Genomic DNA, 19,934 nt, shown 5'->3' on the forward strand with positions numbered 1-19,934 from the left:
AACAAAAACAAAAACACAGACTGGACGTTGCATGGTATTTATCAATTCCTCATCTCTAACAACAAAAAAGACACTAAGTACAGATATGAGAGTAGTAAAGTCCATTTCTCAGAAACGGGGCTTCTGGCGTACACAATTTTAATCCTGGTATCTATGAAGATTTTATATACTATAAGCAATAGTTTATTTTAGGTCAACTTTATATGGTGTATGGAATGATAGTAAGGCATACAAATCTATTTTTTTAAATGTAAAAAGTTAACTGACAAACAGACTGAAGATGGAGCAAAAGTGATGGTAAAAGGGCATCCTGCCTTATAGCCAGGTAAGCTAAAAACAGTATATGTCATCTTCTGGCCAAACAAAAAAAAACCATACTATTTTGTTTTGAACATGTATTGATAATAATCTAAAAACAATTCTGTAAGCTAAAGTTTTAAGGCTTTCCAAATTTTCCTTCCAAGAAATCCACCCATTCTTGTAATGTCTGTATATCTGATAGTGGCTGAAAGAAAAGATATATATATATATGTGTATATACAGGTTAATTTAGGCAAGTTTCAGCTATTATCAAAACTAATTACTGTTAGTATTCTGCTTTCCAATTTAGTTTTATTTCCACTATATAAGTTAATTTACAATTGTGTTGCCAATTTTCTTCATAAATAGTCTTAATATTAATATCAAATAGGAAAAAAAAAACAACCTCTAATTACATTTTCCCCAAAGTAAACAGTTTCATGGAAATCAGTTGACTTAAATTGGTACAATATGAAAAAAATCAATTTGTAACACAAAACAATGGATTAAAAGAGATTCATCTCAAGATCTGTGCAAGTGAATATTTTTAGTGTTTAGTGAGTTTTTCTAACATTACTGCTGAACTTTCAATAATCATGCTCATTAGCACCTGAAAGGTAAGAAGACTGCCAAATGGTAGTTAATGTTCCCTACTGGTTCAACTAAATAGAATATTGAAAGGTGTCACTCTATTCCAACATATTATTTTGACTCTGAACAAACAAGTATTTTCTCTTAATGATAAACTGATGAAAGCTTTTGTAGAAACATGAAATATGCTGTTGAAGTCTTCTGTTGAAGGGGGATTAAACCCATGGCCTTCAGCAGCAAGGTGAGCATGCCACAATGAAACCATTGAGGGATAATAAAAAGTATCAATTTACTGACTGTTTGGTTTAAGTTAAAAGATAACATACCTTACAATCCTCTACATATACATTTGCTGGTAGTCCACTGGTATTGGTTAGTTATCTCCCCTTTAAGTTAAAAGATAACATACCTTACAATCCTCTACATATACATTTGCTGGTAGTCCACTGGTATTGGTTACAGTTATCTCCCCTTTAAGTTAAAAGATAACATACCTTACAATCCTCTACAAATACATTTGCTGGTAGTCCACTGGTATTGGTTAGTTATTTCCCTTTTAAGTTAAAAGATAACATACCTTCCAATACTCTACATATATATTTGCTGGTAGTCCACTGGTATTGGTTAGTTATCTCCCCTTTAAGTTAAAAGATAACATACCTTACAATCCTCTACATATACATTTGCTGGTAGTCCACTGGTATTGGTTACAGTTATCTCCCCTTTAAGTTAAAAGATAACATACCTTACAATCCTCTACAAATACATTTGCTGGTAGTCCACTGGTATTGGTCAGTTATCTCCCCTTTAAGTTAAAAGATAACATACCTTACAATCCTCTACATATATATTTGCTGGTAATCCACTGATATTGGTTACAGTTATCTCTCTTTTAATTTAAAAAATAACATACCTTACAATCCTCTACATATACATTTGCTGGTAATCCACTGGTATTGGTTACAGTTATCTTCCCTTTAAGTATAAGATAACATACCTTACAATCCTCTACATATACATTTACTGGTAATCCATTGGTATTGGTTACAGTTATCTCCCTTTTAAGTTAAAAGATAACATACCTTCCAAAACTCTACATATATATTTGCTGGTAGTCCACTGGTATTGGTTAGTTATCTCCCCTTTAAGTTAAAAGATAACATACCTTCCAATCCTCTACATATACATTTGCTGGTAGTCCACTGGTATTGGTGAGTTATCTCCCCTTTAAGTTAAAAGATAACATATCTTCCAATTCTCTACATATATATTTGCTAGTAACTGGTATTGGTTACAGTTATCTCCCCTTTAAGTTAAAAGATAACATACCTTACAATCCTCTACATATACATTTACTGGTAAACCATTGGTATTGGTTACAGTTATCTCCCTTTTAAGTAAAAAGTTAACATACCTTACAATCCTCTATGTATAGCTGGTAGTCCACTGGTATTGGTTAGTTATCTCCCCTTTAAGTTAAAAGATAACATACCTTACAATCCTCTACATATCCATTTGCTGGTAATCCACTGGTATTGGTTAGTTATCTCCCCTTTAAGTTAAAAGATAACATACCTTACAATCCTCTATGTATACATTTGCTGGTAATCCACTGGTATTGGTTACATTTATCTCCTCTTTAAGTTAAAAGATTACATACCTTCCAATCCTCTACATACACATTTGCTGGTAGTCCACTGGTATTGGCTAGTTATCTCCCCCTTAAGTTAAAAGATAACATACCTTCCAATCCTCTACATATCCATTTGCTGGTAATCCACTGGTATTGGTTAGTTATCTCCCCTTTAAGTTAAAAGATAACATACCTTCCAATCCTCTTCATATACATTTGCTTGTAATCCACTGGTATTGGTTACAGTTATCTCCCCTTTAAGTTAAAAGATAACATACCTTCCAATCCTCTACATATACATTTGCTGGTAGTCCACTGGTATTGGATACAGTTATTTCCCCTTTAAGTTAAAAGATAACATACCTTCCAATCCTCTACATATATATTTGCTGGTAGTCCACTGGTATTTATTAGTGATCTCCCCTTTAAGTTAAAAGATAACATACCTTACAATCCTCTACATATACATTTACTGGTAATCCATTGGTATTGGTTACAGTTATCTCCCTTTTAAGTTAAAAGATAACATACCTAACAATCCTCTAGGTAAACATTTGCTTGTAGTCCACTGGTATTGGTTAGTTATCTCCCCTTTAAGTTAAAAGATAACATACCTTACAATCCTCTATGTATACATTTGCTGGTAATCCACTGGTATCGGTTACAGTTATCTCCTCTTTAAGTTAAAAGATTACATACCTTCCAATCCTCTACATACACATTTGCTGGTAGTCCACTGGTATTGGCTAGTTATCTCCCCCTTAAGTTAAAAGATAACATACCTTCCAATCCTCTACATATCCATTTGCTGGTAATCCACTGGTATTGGTTAGTTATCTCCCCTTTAAGTTAAAAGATAACATACCTTCCAATCCTCTTCATATACATTTGCTTGTAATCCACTGGTATTGGTTACAGTTATCTCCCCTTTAAGTTAAAAGATAACATACCTTCCAATCCTCTACATATACATTTGCTGGTAGTCCACTGGTATTGGATACAGTTATTTCCCCTTTAAGTTAAAAGATAACATACCTTCCAATCCTCTACATATATATTTGCTGGTAGTCCACTGGTATTTATTAGTGATCTCCCCTTTAAGTTAAAAGATAACATACCTTACAATCCTCTACATATACATTTACTGGTAATCCATTGGTATTGGTTACAGTTATCTCCCTTTTAAGTTAAAAGATAACATACCTAACAATCCTCTAGGTAAACATTTGCTTGTAGTCCACTGGTATTGGTTAGTTATCTCCCCTTTAAGTTAAAAGATAACATACCTTACAATCCTCTATGTATACATTTGCTGGTAATCCACTGGTATCGGTTACAGTTATCTCCTCTTTAAGTTAAAAGATTACATACCTTCCAATCCTCTACAAATACATTTGCTGGTAGTCCACTGGTATTGGTTAGTTATTTCCCTTTTAAGTTAAAAGATAACATACCTTCCAATCCTCTACATATATATTTGCTGGTAGTCCACTGGTATTGGTTACAGTTATCTCCCCTTTAAGTTAAAAGATAACATACCTTACAATCCTCTACATATACATTTACTGGTAATCCACTAGTATTGGTTAGTTATCTCCCTTTTAAGTTAAAAGATAACATACCTAACAATCCTCTATGTAAACATTTGCTGGTAGTCCACTGGTATTGGTTAGTTATCTCCCCTTTAAGTTAAAAGATAACACACCTTACAATCCTCTATGTATACATTTGCTGGTAATCCACTGGTATCGGTTACAGTTATCTCCTTTTTAAGTTAAAAGATTACATACCTTCCAATCCTCTACATATCCATTTGCTGGTAATCCACTGGTATTGGCTAGTTATCTCCCCCTTAAGTTAAAAGATAACATACCTTTCAATCCTCTACATATATATTTGCTGGTAGTCTTCTGGTATTGGTTACAGTTATCTCCTCTTTAAGTTAAAAGATTAAATACCTTCCAATCCTCTACATATACATTTGCTGGTAGTCAACTGGTATTGGCTAGTTATCTCCCCCTTGAGATAAAAGATAACATACCTTCCAATCCTCTACATATCCATTTGCTGGTAATCCACTGGTATTGGTTAGTTATCTCCCCTTTAAGTTAAAAGATAACATACCTTCCAATCCTCTACATATACATTTGCTGGTAGTCCACTGGTATTGGATACAGTTATTTCCCCTTTAAGTTAAAAGATAACATACCTTCCAATCCTCTACATATACATTTACTGGTAATCCATTGGTATTGGTTACAGTTATCTCCCCTTTAAGTTAAAAGATAACATACCTAACAATCCTCTATGTATACATTTCCTGGTAATCCACTGGTATTGGTTACAGTTATCTCCTCTTTAAGTTAAAAGATTACATACCTTCCAATCCTCTACATATACATTTGCTGGTAGTCCACTGGTATTGGTTACAGTTATCCCCCCTTTAAGTTTAAAGGATAACTTACCTTCCAATCCTCTACATATACATCTGCTGGTAGTCCACTGGTATTGGTGAGTTATCTTCCCTTTAAGTTAAAAGATAACATACCTTCCAATCCTCTACATATATATTTGCTGGTAGTCCACTGGTATTGGTTAGTTATCCCCCCTTTAAGTTAAAAGATAACATACCTTCCAATCCTCTACATATATATTTGCTGGTAATCCACTGATATTGGTTACAGTTATCTCTCTTTTAATTTAAAAAATAACATACCTTACAATCCTCTACATATACATTTGCTGGTAATCCACTGGTATTGGTTACAGTTATCTTCCCTTTAAGTATAAGATAACATACCTTACAATCCTCTACATATACATTTACTGGTAATCCATTGGTATTGGTTACAGTTATCTCCCTTTTAAGTTAAAAGATAACATACCTTCCAAAACTCTACATATATATTTGCTGGTAGTCCACTGGTATTGGTTAGTTATCTCCCCTTTAAGTTAAAAGATAACATACCTTCCAATCCTCTACATATACATTTGCTGGTAGTCCACTGGTATTGGTGAGTTATCTCCCCTTTAAGTTAAAAGATAACATATCTTCCAATTCTCTACATATATATTTGCTAGTAACTGGTATTGGTTACAGTTATCTCCCCTTTAAGTTAAAAGATAACATACCTTACAATCCTCTACATATACATTTACTGGTAAACCATTGGTATTGGTTACAGTTATCTCCCTTTTAAGTTAAAAGTTAACATACCTTACAATCCTCTATGTATAGCTGGTAGTCCACTGGTATTGGTTAGTTATCTCCCCTTTAAGTTAAAAGATAACATACCTTACAATCCTCTACATATCCATTTGCTGGTAATCCACTGGTATTGGTTAGTTATCTCCCCTTTAAGTTAAAAGATAACATACCTTACAATCCTCTATGTATACATTTGCTGGTAATCCACTGGTATTGGTTACATTTATCTCCTCTTTAAGTTAAAAGATTACATACCTTCCAATCCTCTACATACACATTTGCTGGTAGTCCACTGGTATTGGCTAGTTATCTCCCCCTTAAGTTAAAAGATAACATACCTTCCAATCCTCTACATATCCATTTGCTGGTAATCCACTGGTATTGGTTAGTTATCTCCCCTTTAAGTTAAAAGATAACATACCTTCCAATCCTCTTCATATACATTTGCTTGTAATCCACTGGTATTGGTTACAGTTATCTCCCCTTTAAGTTAAAAGATAACATACCTTCCAATCCTCTACATATACATTTGCTGGTAGTCCACTGGTATTGGATACAGTTATTTCCCCTTTAAGTTAAAAGATAACATACCTTCCAATCCTCTACATATATATTTGCTGGTAGTCCACTGGTATTTATTAGTGATCTCCCCTTTAAGTTAAAAGATAACATACCTTACAATCCTCTACATATACATTTACTGGTAATCCATTGGTATTGGTTACAGTTATCTCCCTTTTAAGTTAAAAGATAACATACCTAACAATCCTCTAGGTAAACATTTGCTTGTAGTCCACTGGTATTGGTTAGTTATCTCCCCTTTAAGTTAAAAGATAACATACCTTACAATCCTCTATGTATACATTTGCTGGTAATCCACTGGTATCGGTTACAGTTATCTCCTCTTTAAGTTAAAAGATTACATACCTTCCAATCCTCTACAAATACATTTGCTGGTAGTCCACTGGTATTGGTTAGTTATTTCCCTTTTAAGTTAAAAGATAACATACCTTCCAATCCTCTACATATATATTTGCTGGTAGTCCACTGGTATTGGTTACAGTTATCTCCCCTTTAAGTTAAAAGATAACATACCTTACAATCCTCTACATATACATTTACTGGTAATCCACTAGTATTGGTTAGTTATCTCCCTTTTAAGTTAAAAGATAACATACCTAACAATCCTCTATGTAAACATTTGCTGGTAGTCCACTGGTATTGGTTAGTTATCTCCCCTTTAAGTTAAAAGATAACACACCTTACAATCCTCTATGTATACATTTGCTGGTAATCCACTGGTATCGGTTACAGTTATCTCCTTTTTAAGTTAAAAGATTACATACCTTCCAATCCTCTACATATCCATTTGCTGGTAATCCACTGGTATTGGCTAGTTATCTCCCCCTTAAGTTAAAAGATAACATACCTTTCAATCCTCTACATATATATTTGCTGGTAGTCTTCTGGTATTGGTTACAGTTATCTCCTCTTTAAGTTAAAAGATTAAATACCTTCCAATCCTCTACATATACATTTGCTGGTAGTCAACTGGTATTGGCTAGTTATCTCCCCCTTGAGATAAAAGATAACATACCTTCCAATCCTCTACATATCCATTTGCTGGTAATCCACTGGTATTGGTTAGTTATCTCCCCTTTAAGTTAAAAGATAACATACCTTCCAATCCTCTACATATACATTTGCTGGTAGTCCACTGGTATTGGATACAGTTATTTCCCCTTTAAGTTAAAAGATAACATACCTTCCAATCCTCTACATATACATTTACTGGTAATCCATTGGTATTGGTTACAGTTATCTCCCCTTTAAGTTAAAAGATAACATACCTAACAATCCTCTATGTATACATTTCCTGGTAATCCACTGGTATTGGTTACAGTTATCTCCTCTTTAAGTTAAAAGATTACATACCTTCCAATCCTCTACATATACATTTGCTGGTAGTCCACTGGTATTGGTTACAGTTATCCCCCCTTTAAGTTTAAAGGATAACTTACCTTCCAATCCTCTACATATACATTTGCTGGTAGTCCACTGGTATTGGTGAGTTATCTTCCCTTTAAGTTAAAAGATAACATACCTTCCAATCCTCTACATATATATTTGCTGGTAGTCCACTGGTATTGGTTAGTTATCCCCCCTTTAAGTTAAAAGATAACATACCTTCCAATCCTCTACATATATATTTGCTGGTAGTCCACTGGTATTGGTGAGTTTTCTCCCCTTTAAGTTAAAAGATAACATACCTTCCAATCCTCTACATATATATTTGCTGGTAGTCACTGGTATTGGTTACAGTTATCTCCCCTTTAAGTTAAAAGATAACATACCTTACAATCCTCTACATATACATTTACTGGTAATCCATTGGTATTGGTTACCGTTATCTCCCTTTTAAGTTAAAAGTTAACATACCTTACAATCCTCTATGTATACATTTGCTGGTAGTCCACTGGTATTGGTTGCAGTTATCTCCCCTTTAAATGGGTAACCAGGGGGCATCTTCAGTGTAAACATTATGGTGCCTCCTTTACCAACTAACACTCTTACAAGGCCTTCATCTTGTATCCAATCAACAGCATGACTACAAGTCAAACTTATAACATCAACAACATGACAAATAAATTTCATTTTCAACAAGATGACACATTACTTTCAATGTCAACAATATGACACATAACTTTCGATATAAACAACATGACACATAACTTTTGAGGTCAATAACATGACAAATAACATTATTAATGTCAACAACAAAAGTTTCAAGGAGAAGGAAAAGATTTTTGCAAAAGTTTAGAGACGACAAGGGATGAAACATGCTAATTGATAGCAATAGCTTACACTGACCCTTTGGACCAGGTGAGCTTAAAATGATGAAGCATGTTTCTACCATTGTTTTCAATGTAGACATGAATATTACATTGAGCATAATCTGTAAAAAAAGTTTGTAGGCATGGTTTCAAAATGTTTTTCTGTCAACATGACATGTTTTCTATAACATTTTTTAATTTTTGTTTGTTTTGCAACAAAATAAATTCAAGCCAACTAGGTAACCACTTGGGATCAAATGCAAGGAATCTCTTCAAAACTCATGGAAATGATAACTTTGATTTAGGCTCTGTTAACAGACTGTAGCTGATACATTGGTATTAGTTTTGTTAACTCACAATGCATCCTTTAAAGAAGACTTAAGCTATTTTAAGTGTTTACTTTTGTTTTTAAAAGCATACATTTTCGAATACTGGATTCTTTTTTCAAGTTTCTACTTTTGAGAAGCATAAAATAATGGATTTATCTTTTCTATTTAATTTAAAAGCATTTGGATGTACAAGTAAGTTTACACAATCTCACTTGAGTGTATGTAAAAAAGAGGAGGGTATTTTGTTAAATGTACCCTCAGTTTTATATGTTGACCTATATGATACATAATAAACAGTAAGGATATCATAAAACAGAAATATGGAAAAAAAGATATTTTATTTAAAAAAAAAATCATGTACATGACATATACATATAAATACAGTAATACATAAATACAAAGGGATTCGGAAACAAGGTTTCCCTTACTGTAAACCAACTAATTTTCACGAGCCATTTATTTTCGAGACTTTCACGAACACAAAAATAACGCAAATATAAATCGTGGTGAATATGTAAAACTTAGATCTTTTTTTAAGTAATTACATCAAGTAAATTTAAAAATCGCAAAATTTAATCTCAGCAAAGTGGACTTGAAAGGGCAAAAAGAGATATAGAGTATCCGCGAAAATAAATTGGCTTACAGCATATTAATCCGTCTCCCTGTCAAAAAATTCTTTCAAACAGATATGGATGTTTAGATTTCAAATTTTGTTTTAATGAAACAAGTGCCAAGCCTGTAATTTTTACCTTTCAGAAACTTTGTCAATTTCTGTCATGATAGGATAATACATGTTCCATCTTTCTCTCAGCTGTGTGATCAGTGATCTTACATCATTAGTCCTCACTGCTTCCTCTATCAAGTCTGTACAATGTAATGTTTCTATATTCACCTGTATAATATATTTAATATAGTACCTCACACCTGTAAAACTAGATAATGCCTGCCATACAGTAGCAACATACCAGTACATAGCCAATATAACTAAAATCTTTGATAACCCCTTTTTAAAAAAAGAGAGGCTCTAAAGGCTCAACAATGGACACTCTCCAACACTGTAGACGAGAATAGAATTCATGACAAAAATCTTTGTTTTGTTGATCTTGTATTAATGATCATTTAGTATGTTTAGTTTCTCTCTATCTTCTTTAGTGTTTGCTCAAAACACATAAGAGGGTAAAAAAATCCTGATCTAAGGCAGGGCTTCCAAAAAATATTTGAGCCAGCCGGACATTTTATATCTTATCCCGATTTTAATCCCTTAAGACTAAGTCACAAAAGGCAATTATGGTAATTATGGTAATCAGATGGCCATCCCAATGATTGACATTAGATTAAAAAAAAAAACGATATTAAACTTTACTTTGATGTGAATTTGATGTTCGGACGTAAACTGTTAAATTGGCCGTGCATAATTGGAAGTATGCACATCAGTGTGCTCATAACTGCCTTAGACTCTTTATTTGTGCAAAATTACGTTGTCAAAAACTTTACTTTCGTTTTTAAAATCACATTTTCCTGATACCGGATGTTGACCTGACAATGGTAAAACATGGACCAGAAACGGATACGTAAAATACGTGTACGTTTACAAAGCACGACTGAGTGAAGTAGCTCTTTCCACGTTATTTCTTCAACAAAATACTTGAAATGAACGTTAGTTACAGGTATCAATGATAATTTTTATCATTTTTTAAGAAATGTAGGATGCATAATTAAATTTCCCTACTGCGCACATGCGCACACGTGTTCTAGTTCATACAACGTAGTTCTTACGATTTTTCATTTAAAACCTTTTTAAATTTTTCATCAAATCATGTTTATAAACGTATTTCTTATAATTTCAATCTTTTGGACTATATCAATTAGATAGAAACCGCTGAAATGTAAGAAATTAACTTTGAATAGACCGATCAATTTATACGATGTCCGGTACTGGAAATAGTTTACCTGTCACGTGAACAGGTAGATTTCAGCTGTCCAACAACTAATTAGCCTTGATTAAAATTAGAAAGTATTGAAGTAGGGGTTGTTTTGATATTAATTAATCATCATGTCACTTTTATGACCGGAAATGTGTGGCTGTTAAAGGCAAAAGGTTGAGTCAAAAAGATAGCGAATTATGCTAAAATGACCGTCTCTTAAAAAAGCCTTGACAACTAAAAAGTAGATGACCGTTTCATGCTTTGCCCAGCCGGACTTTTACCGGACATTATACAATTGTCTGGAATATATGACCGTTTTGGAAGCCTTGATCTAAGGGCAATCACTCATATAAAGAGTGACAGTCTACTAACTATATCGGCAAATTTTGACTTGTAAGTAGATCTTGCCTTGCTGATCATTTTTGTGATTTAAAGTGTCTATTTACCTATTTCAATTTTTATCATAAAAGGCAAAACGCAAAAACAAATGTAAAAATCATCATTAAAGGGCAATAACTCAATAAAGAGATGTCGGACAAATTCCTCCATATTGTCTTAATTACAGATCTTGTCTTGCTGATCATTTTTGCTTATTTAAGTTTCTATCTATCTATTATAATTTTTAAGATATAAGGCAAAAACGCAGAAAAAGGGCAATAACTCTAGTAAGTAGTCAACTGACGATTTCCACCATGCAGACATATTTTTAGATCTGGTCTTGCTGATCATTGTAATTTAAAGTTTTTTTCTATTCTATTATAGTTTTCAAGATAATAGGCAAAAATGAAAAAAAATTGAAAATTTGTCATTTAAGGGCAATAACTCCTATAAGAAGTTGTCTGTCAGTTTTGACGTATATGGACAATTGGTAGAGCTCTACATTTTGAACGTTTTTGCCCATGTCAGATTATCTCTTTTTATAACGGTTTTCAAAATAATAGACAAAACTTGCATTTTACCCCTATGTTCTATTTTAAGCCATGTCCGCTATCTTGGTTGGCAGACAGGGTCATCGGACACATTTTTTAAACTAGATACCCCGATAAAAATTGTGGCCAAGTCTGGTTAAATTTGATCCAGTAGTTTCAGAGGAGAAGATTTTTGTAAAAGTTACCAGACGACAAGGGACGCCAAGTGATGAGAAAAACTCACCTGGCCCTTTGGGGCAGTTGAGCTAAAAAGGAATTGCTTACCCTTCAAGAGCACCTGAGATTACCCTGTTTTATGAAGTTAATGTTGCTCAGTCTTTATTTTTCTATATAGTGTTTTGTGAACTTGTTTGTCTTTCTTTTTAAGCCATGGCACTGTCAGGTTCTCCTTGAGTTTTGAATGTCCCCTTGGTATCTTCAGCAACTATTTATAACATTGAGATAAAAACACTATTGAAATGCTTCAGGTCATCTAAAGGCTACTTACATCAGCATAACTAAGTTTGACATGGCCATACTCATCCTGTCTCAGCGTCATTGTAAGGTATAGTGTAGCTTCTGTCTGGGAAGTGTTTACAAATTTTATTTTGATTTGATTGTTATCTGCTGGACACTCTTCAATTCCACCAAGTCTTTGCATTTCTTGTAGCAGTTTTTTTAAACTGGAAGAACAATAAAAGGCACAGAGGTGTGAATAATAAAATCAACAAAACATATATCAATATGTATGACTTGACTGAAACAAAACATTCTGGAAGTATCACAATTATAAATCCTTGTGAAACCAACCATGGTCAATAGAATCAAGCAATTTAAGAATTTCAGACTATTATGCAGGTATGCAATAAATTATCTAATTCATATCTTTTATAAATAAGTTATTATGCATACATAAAATTGTCATTTATTCATACTTAGCTAAATCCTCTTTTGCAAGGAAATTCTTGACTTGTTGTTCCTTCTGGATATTAAGCTTCCCGTCTTTTTCATTCTTCATTCTCCTTGAAACTGTTTGTACTAAATCTCTATAATTCTGTATTTGTTTTACCATAGCCTCTTGTGTTTTTCTTCCATTTTGAATTTCCTTATCTAATTTGTCTATTTGCTCTCTCTGTATAAAATGTTGAGAATAAGAGTTATGCCAGTAGTGAATGACATGCCAATCTTCTCTCCTACTTATTGTTAACTGTGGAATTATTCTGATATAAAAAAGTCCTAAATCTATTGAACTATAAAATCGTAAATCTTTAAAATCATAAAAGAACTTGTTGTCATGAAACACTATATACAAATTTTGAAAATTCCCTTCAAAGCAAACTTGATTAAAAGAACTACTTGTAATTAATCCGTTCTTTGAGAGTAGTTAAACTTAAAATCTGAAAGCCTTTAAAATCAAAAGAAAGTCTCTCTTCATGGAATCAAACATAGGATAAACATTTCAAAAGATGAATTTTATCAGAAACATACTTGGAATTGTTTAAATAATTATTCTGGAAAACAAATTAAAAAAAACATCAAAATTAAAAGCAACTTGTCTTAAAGGGGCATTAGCTGTCAAATTCATGTTCACTGATTTGACTCAAATTCCCATATTTGATTTATAACATACTAAAACCAAAATCCAAATTACAAAAAATCTAAAATAAACAATTAGCAATGCATGCACTCGATAATATGTATCAACATATTGTGTGTATTTTTGTCTAGACGTCATCTAATTAACCATCGAGATGACCTCCGAAGACTGCTGACAGTCATATAACCCGATATAAACATATGGTTCATCCTTGATTCACTTTCAATGTTGAAATTCTTTTCCTTTTAATAGCTGAATACATGCGTAACCCATCTCCAGCTAAGGGGTTAAATTGAAGGTCACATGAATACGGATTCAATGAGGTCTAATTATTCCCTTGCAAGTGAATAATTCATCAGCGATGTTTCTTTGCTCATTTTGACAAAATTTAACCAAATTGGCTGCTAAAAGTGAATTATTACTTCACTATTTCACTTATATTAATGATTGAACAAACAAAAATCATATTCTATTTTTTTTTTTATATCTTGTTGCTAATGCCCCTTTAAGAAACCAAACCTTGCAAAGACTTTTGTCATGTTGATATTACAGAATCTAACAAATGGATTCAATTTTCTAGCTCAAATAATCAGAAAAATTTATCTACACAACTGTGCAACAAGTCAATGATCTATGAAATGTAGGTAAAATAGGGACACTTGATAAGAAACTTCTCAAATCCCTCATAGCAAATAAAAGTAAGGCAGAGTTATCTCCCTTTTCTTGACGCTACAGGCTTTTAAAAGACTCCTAGATGTATGACCATATCAATTGCATGAAGATAATCATTGAAGATACTTAATATTCAAAAACTAAACTCAGAAAACCAAAGTGAATAAAATATGAAATGATGGTTAGAGTTTTTGATAGGAAGATGACAGTCTCTAGTAGATGTAGTAAACAGGATGAGGATGAGCAATAAATCTCTAAAATACATCACACAGTAGAGCATGCTCATATGAAGCTGGATACCAAATTTTACAAATCTCTTATTTGACAATGAGCAAAACATGACCAAAATTTTAAGGGAAGGAAATACGGACAAATGTAAACCAGTTTATCCCCTCCTTTTTTGGAGAGGCAATATAGAAAACCCAAAGTAGGGATCTCCATGGAGGAAAATTTAATGATGGAGGAAATTTCACCATGACAAAACCCCACGTCTACAGCGTGGAGTGATCGAAGATTTCATTCCCCCATTTCCATTTAAGGAATGGTGAACAGACTGATATATTGCTTATTATGTTTATTTCATCATAGAATAACCAATATAATAAAATTCTTCATTAATTGTCATTTGTAACAATTCCAATGCCAAGCCTGCATGGCTGACCCTTAGTCAAGAATGACCACAAGCTGTCCTTGAGGTTCCCAAGTCGTTTTCTTGCTATTTTGGTAATTGTTTAGGGCTTAAAAATCTGGGGGATCTTTTTTTCACTGTCAAAGTCAGAAGTCATGAACCAGTATCAACGATTTGCAGCATCAACAACAAGAAGTTTCGTAACTGTTTTGTGAAACATTGAAGAAAGATTTGGAGGGCAAACGTTTACAACTTAAAAGGTTTTAATGACTTTAAATTGCAAATTTCATAGTAATATACTGTGCAACATGCATCTTTTGATTCTGAATTCAATCCGGATGTATCAATTTGATTGTAAACTACGAAATGAATTAGGAATTAAGATACAAAATTTCTTCAGATTGTCAAGTTGCAGTTAATCAGTTAATATCCATGCATTTACTTTTAAACTTGTAAAGTGATTCACTTTATCTATAATTGCTATACTCGTGTTATTTGGCATGAAATTATGTTCTGTTTTACGTCTTATTTTGAACTCTTTTATAAGGGGGGATGCTCAATGCGTAGGTCATTATAAAAGCATGTATTCGACTTGTTAAACGTTTTCTTCGTAACTGGATTAATTTATTTTTTAATCTAAATTTTCATTAGCATTTGCTGAAACTTTATTAAATAATGCAGTCAATCCTCAATCTTGATCTAACGATCTCCTGTCAGGTGTGTTGATATACCTGTACAAGTGATTAGCGATCTTCTGTCATATATCCCTCAGGGCTTTTAGACCCTTTGGATTATATAAAATAAGTCTAAGGGTTATGCAGTTACATGCAATTGATTATAATTGCTATCAAAAATGGCGGCGGCTAGCAAGACTAAAACAAATTTTGATAATGCTGGGATCATTTGACGATGGGGAAAGATAATTTTATGATGGCAGAAGATATTTTAACGATGGCGGTGCGCCATCATAAAACAGGTCATGGAGATCCCTGCCAAAGCAATATGTGCATGTCACAGTTTTACTTTGAGTTAGATTCAGATGTTAACTGAAGTCTATGAAACAATGTATATCAGAGTGGCTTAGTTTTGAGAAATGTTCACCTACACCTGTCCACACATTTCAAAAGTTGCTTGACTGTTCCTTCCTTATTATCTGATCTCAATTGTTAAAGTCCAATGAAGCATGAAATTAATATCAATTATTCCACTTTTTGAGGTTTACCAGACAGTTTCCATCTTTTATCAACAAATGTCTCTAAACACACCTTTATAAATTGTTAACTTAATAATTGTACCGTAGGCTAGAGACCTTTTCTGTACAATAACCTTGATTTGATTTGTAACACACCTTTTTAATTTTTACTTCTTCTAGAGTACCATCAAGAGAACAAGTCCCACCGATAGCTTTCATTTTTTCTTCATATTGTTTCTTTATCTGTTCTGCCCGTGTCAGCTAAAAGTATATAAATCAAAACAAGATTTATGATATACTGTAAATTCAAAAATTGTTGCAAGGTTTTTAACAATGCGAATAATATGACAAAGTGAGTATCACAATAATAAGAACTGGCATTCTGATATTCTTAAACATATATCGTATTCCTGAAATCGAAATAATCTCACATTTTTGTCCATTTTTCAAAAATCGATACATTGTTACTATTTATATCATAAATACCTTTTCTCCATCTTCTGATATTTTATTCTCAAGATCTTCAATGTTCTTCAGTAAAAGATTGTGACCTAAATATACAATTACATTTAATATCACTACAGGCTGACCAGCTCTTGTTGCAAACTTCTCTTAACAGAAATTACATCTATCAGGACCACCAGAATTCCCCCATTTGGCATTTGTTGTCAAATTCTGTGATTAATAAGTCATTTGATTGATTGCTGGTGTTTAATTCATTTTCAGCACTATTGCCTCTATCGTGGCAGTCAATTTATATTGGTGGAGGAGGTAAGTGTCTGGAGAGAACCACCAACCTTCATTAATTAGTAATCCTAGTGGCAGTCAGTTTATATTGGTGGAGGAGGTAAGTGTCTGGAGAGAACCACCAACCTTCATTAATTAGTAATCCTAGTGGCAGTCAGTTTATATTGGTGGAGGAGGTAAGTGTCTGGAGAGAACCACCAACCTTCATTAATTAGTAATCCTAGTGGCAGTCAGTTTATATTGGTGGAGGAGGCAAGTGTCTGGAGAGAACCACCAACCTTCATTAATTAGTAATCCTAGTGGCAGTCAGTTTATATTGGTGGAGGAGGCAAGTGTCTGGAGAGAACCACCAACCTTCATTATTAAGTAATCCTAGTCATTTGAAACGAAACATGCACTTAATCGGTAACAATTTAATACCGGTACTTATAAACTAGAAAACCATCATGTCAGCAAGAACCTGACTTGCACATTTTTGTGGACTGATGCAAACATAGCAAACGTTCATGAGATAAATTCTTATAAAGTTTGACCCTAGGAATAAACTTAGAATGTGTTCTACATAGATACCAAGTTTTGTTTAAATCTGAGTACTATGAATGTATTGTATTATTATGACAGCAGTTTAAAAAATGAATGACTTACAACACTGGGTATCAATTTTGAATAGCACATACATTATACCTATATCTATCAATTATTGTTGAAATCCAATTACAAATAAATATTTCCAATAATTTGTGATTATTAAATAAAAACTAAGGTTTTACCATATATTATTTTGGATTGTCACAAAAATCAATTAAAAAAATCTGTAATTTGGAATATCATTTCATACCTTTAAAATGACTTTTTCCTACCCTGTCACAATTTAATTATCTTAAAATTTGTGATTTTTTTAAACAAAACTAAGTTTTTACCATAATTTTGTTTCCAATTTTCACAAAAATAAAAAGAGGCCTTTGTTTTATAGTTAATTCAAAGTAATACTATAATGTCCCTTTGGTATCTTTTCCTCTCTTTTGCCTGTAAATGGTCTGTAAACTAAAACATGGTTGCCCTTAAGTGGAGTGATATTTTCAGCTGGAAAAATATTTAAAAAAATCATGAATATCTGCTGTAAAAGCTACATTGTATACACAGGAAAATTTGCTCAGATGGGAGATAACTCCTATTTAAATTTTAATGTTAAAATATTGAAAACATAATACTAAAATGTGTACCTCCTTCTGCTAACTCTAACAATTCATCAATCTGTAACCTTTCTTCCATTATCTTCTCTTTTATTTCACTACATTTCTGTGCTGTGTTTTTATACTGTTTAACTAACAGAATAGTAGTATATACAATCATAACATGTGAAATACTAATACAATGAGAGAGATAAAATCATAACATGTGAAATACTAATACAATGAAAGAGATAAGATTAATTATATTGTACCAATATTATCTGGAGGTCTACATGGAAACTAGCATAACAGTCATCAAAGAGAGTCTTTTTAGTATACATCATTTTACATTTAGTTTACCTCCATAGTATACTTATAGAAATCATGTTATTGACACAGCATTTACTTAGTTTTAGAGAGCTATGAAGTATATTATAATGAAATGATGCTTTTTTATTAATAATAGAAGATAACTTATCTGTCCATCATCTGTTAAATGTTAATTTTCTCTTTCCTGATAAAAGAAGGACCAACAAAGAACAGACTGGAAAACATAACTATTGTAGGGGCATAAAAACATATTTATTGTAGGGGCATAAAAACATATTTATTGTAGGGGCATAAAAAATGCTGTCTAAGATCAATCCTATAACAATTCATTCCATAATTTTAGTACAAAAAGAGAGAAGGAAGACATTTACATTCCAAACATGTTTGCACCGTCAGATTTTCTGTAGATATCATGGTTTTCAAGAAACAAATGTATAACACAATCAACTACATTTTAGTCATTTGTTCTACATAGATATAAGAAGATGTGGTATGAGTGCCAATGCGACAACTCTCCATCCAAGTCAAAATTTATAAAAGTAAACCATTATAGTATATCTACATGTATTTTTCAGTCATGGCTACCATAATCAGGAATAATATATGTAATGCAAAATCAGATAAACAGAAAACACTTTTGTACAGTCTGATAATACAATGTACTAATATTTTGAAAAGAATCAGTACAAATATCCACAAAATTATATAAATATGTTTACCCATTTCTTCTTCTTCTTGTTCTGTTGGCCATGTGTCTTGGTCCTGCTGCAAATACTGATAAAACAAAAGCTTCTTTCCTTCTGAAGTGCAGTTAACCTTTAATTCTGGCTTAATCTGAAAAAGGATATTTCACCTTAACAATTCACCAGTCAAGCTGCTGACTAAATATGAAGTCATTCTGTTCAGTAGTTTCTGAGAATAAGTTGTGATGAAAATATTTGTTGGGTGGACAGACAAGGTGATTGCAATATAGCCCCAACTCCTAGATTCAGGTATAATATTTGAACAAGAAAACACTCTACTTTGATATTGGAAATGTTGATGTTTAAAGAATTGACTAAATTAACAATAAGGGTTAAAAAATTCTGAGGGACATAGATTAAAGATGAAAAACTTGAGTTATCAAACTTCAATTGAATTTCCATAGTAATTTCAATTTTCAATTTTATTATAATTATTTACACAGATGGAGAAAAGTAAGTGAACCAAAAATTATAAATCATGAAACATTTTGTGTCTAGTTGTAGACAACTCCTAGATGTTCCAGCATATAAATTACACAGTGGTGCTTTTTTACAATACTATCTGTTGAATCTTATAAATGTTTAATTTAATTTAATCTTTTGTATGTTTTTCTATTCCATGTTTAATCCAACCACAATTTTTGTGCGCCTGTCCCAAGTCAGGAGCCTCGTTTCAGTGATTGTCCTTTGCGGCTGTCTACTCTATTTGTTTTTTGTTTATTGTTTTTAGCATAAATATGGTTGCTGGTTTTCTCTTTTGAATTGTTGTCCCTTTTTTATACTGGGGCCTTTTACAGCTTACTATACAACATGGGTTTTGCTAAATTTTAGAGGCCATACAGTGACCTATATATCCTGTCCTTTGGTCTCTTGTGAATACTAGTTGTCTCATTGGCAATCATACCACATAATGTACATGTATTATCTCAAACACAATCTTGTGTAATAAGTTATTACCCTTCTTTAGTCATATGAGTGTTTCTTTTGTCATGTGCTGAATACTGGTGATATGTTATGTATAATAGTTATATCTTACCATCTGTGATCCCATAAGTTGTTCAGATAAATCAGACAATTCATTTTCATTTGGAATATCAAAAATCTTTTTTGACCTGTATTCCTCAA

General features: G+C 32.6%; 1 protein-coding gene across 1 annotated transcript; it reads right to left on the reverse strand.

Annotated features, from left to right (window-relative positions):
* Nucleotides 1–380: 380 nt before the first annotated feature.
* On the reverse strand, nt 381–19,934 carry LOC127732919 (cingulin-like). Its single transcript, XM_052242133.1, has 10 exons — nt 19,846–19,934; nt 18,786–18,900; nt 17,788–17,889; nt 16,304–16,368; nt 15,974–16,078; nt 12,664–12,860; nt 12,237–12,411; nt 9,645–9,787; nt 8,172–8,340; nt 381–505 (listed from the first exon to the last, which is right to left on the reverse strand). The coding sequence occupies exons 1-10, from the start codon at nt 19,858–19,860 to the stop codon at nt 437–439; spliced, it is 1,155 nt and encodes a 384-aa protein (XP_052098093.1). The 5' UTR covers nt 19,861–19,934; the 3' UTR covers nt 381–436.

This window comes from Mytilus californianus, unplaced genomic scaffold (assembly GCF_021869535.1).
Source record: "Mytilus californianus isolate M0D057914Y unplaced genomic scaffold, xbMytCali1.0.p SCAF_3, whole genome shotgun sequence".
NCBI lineage: Eukaryota > Metazoa > Mollusca > Bivalvia > Mytilida > Mytilidae > Mytilus > Mytilus californianus.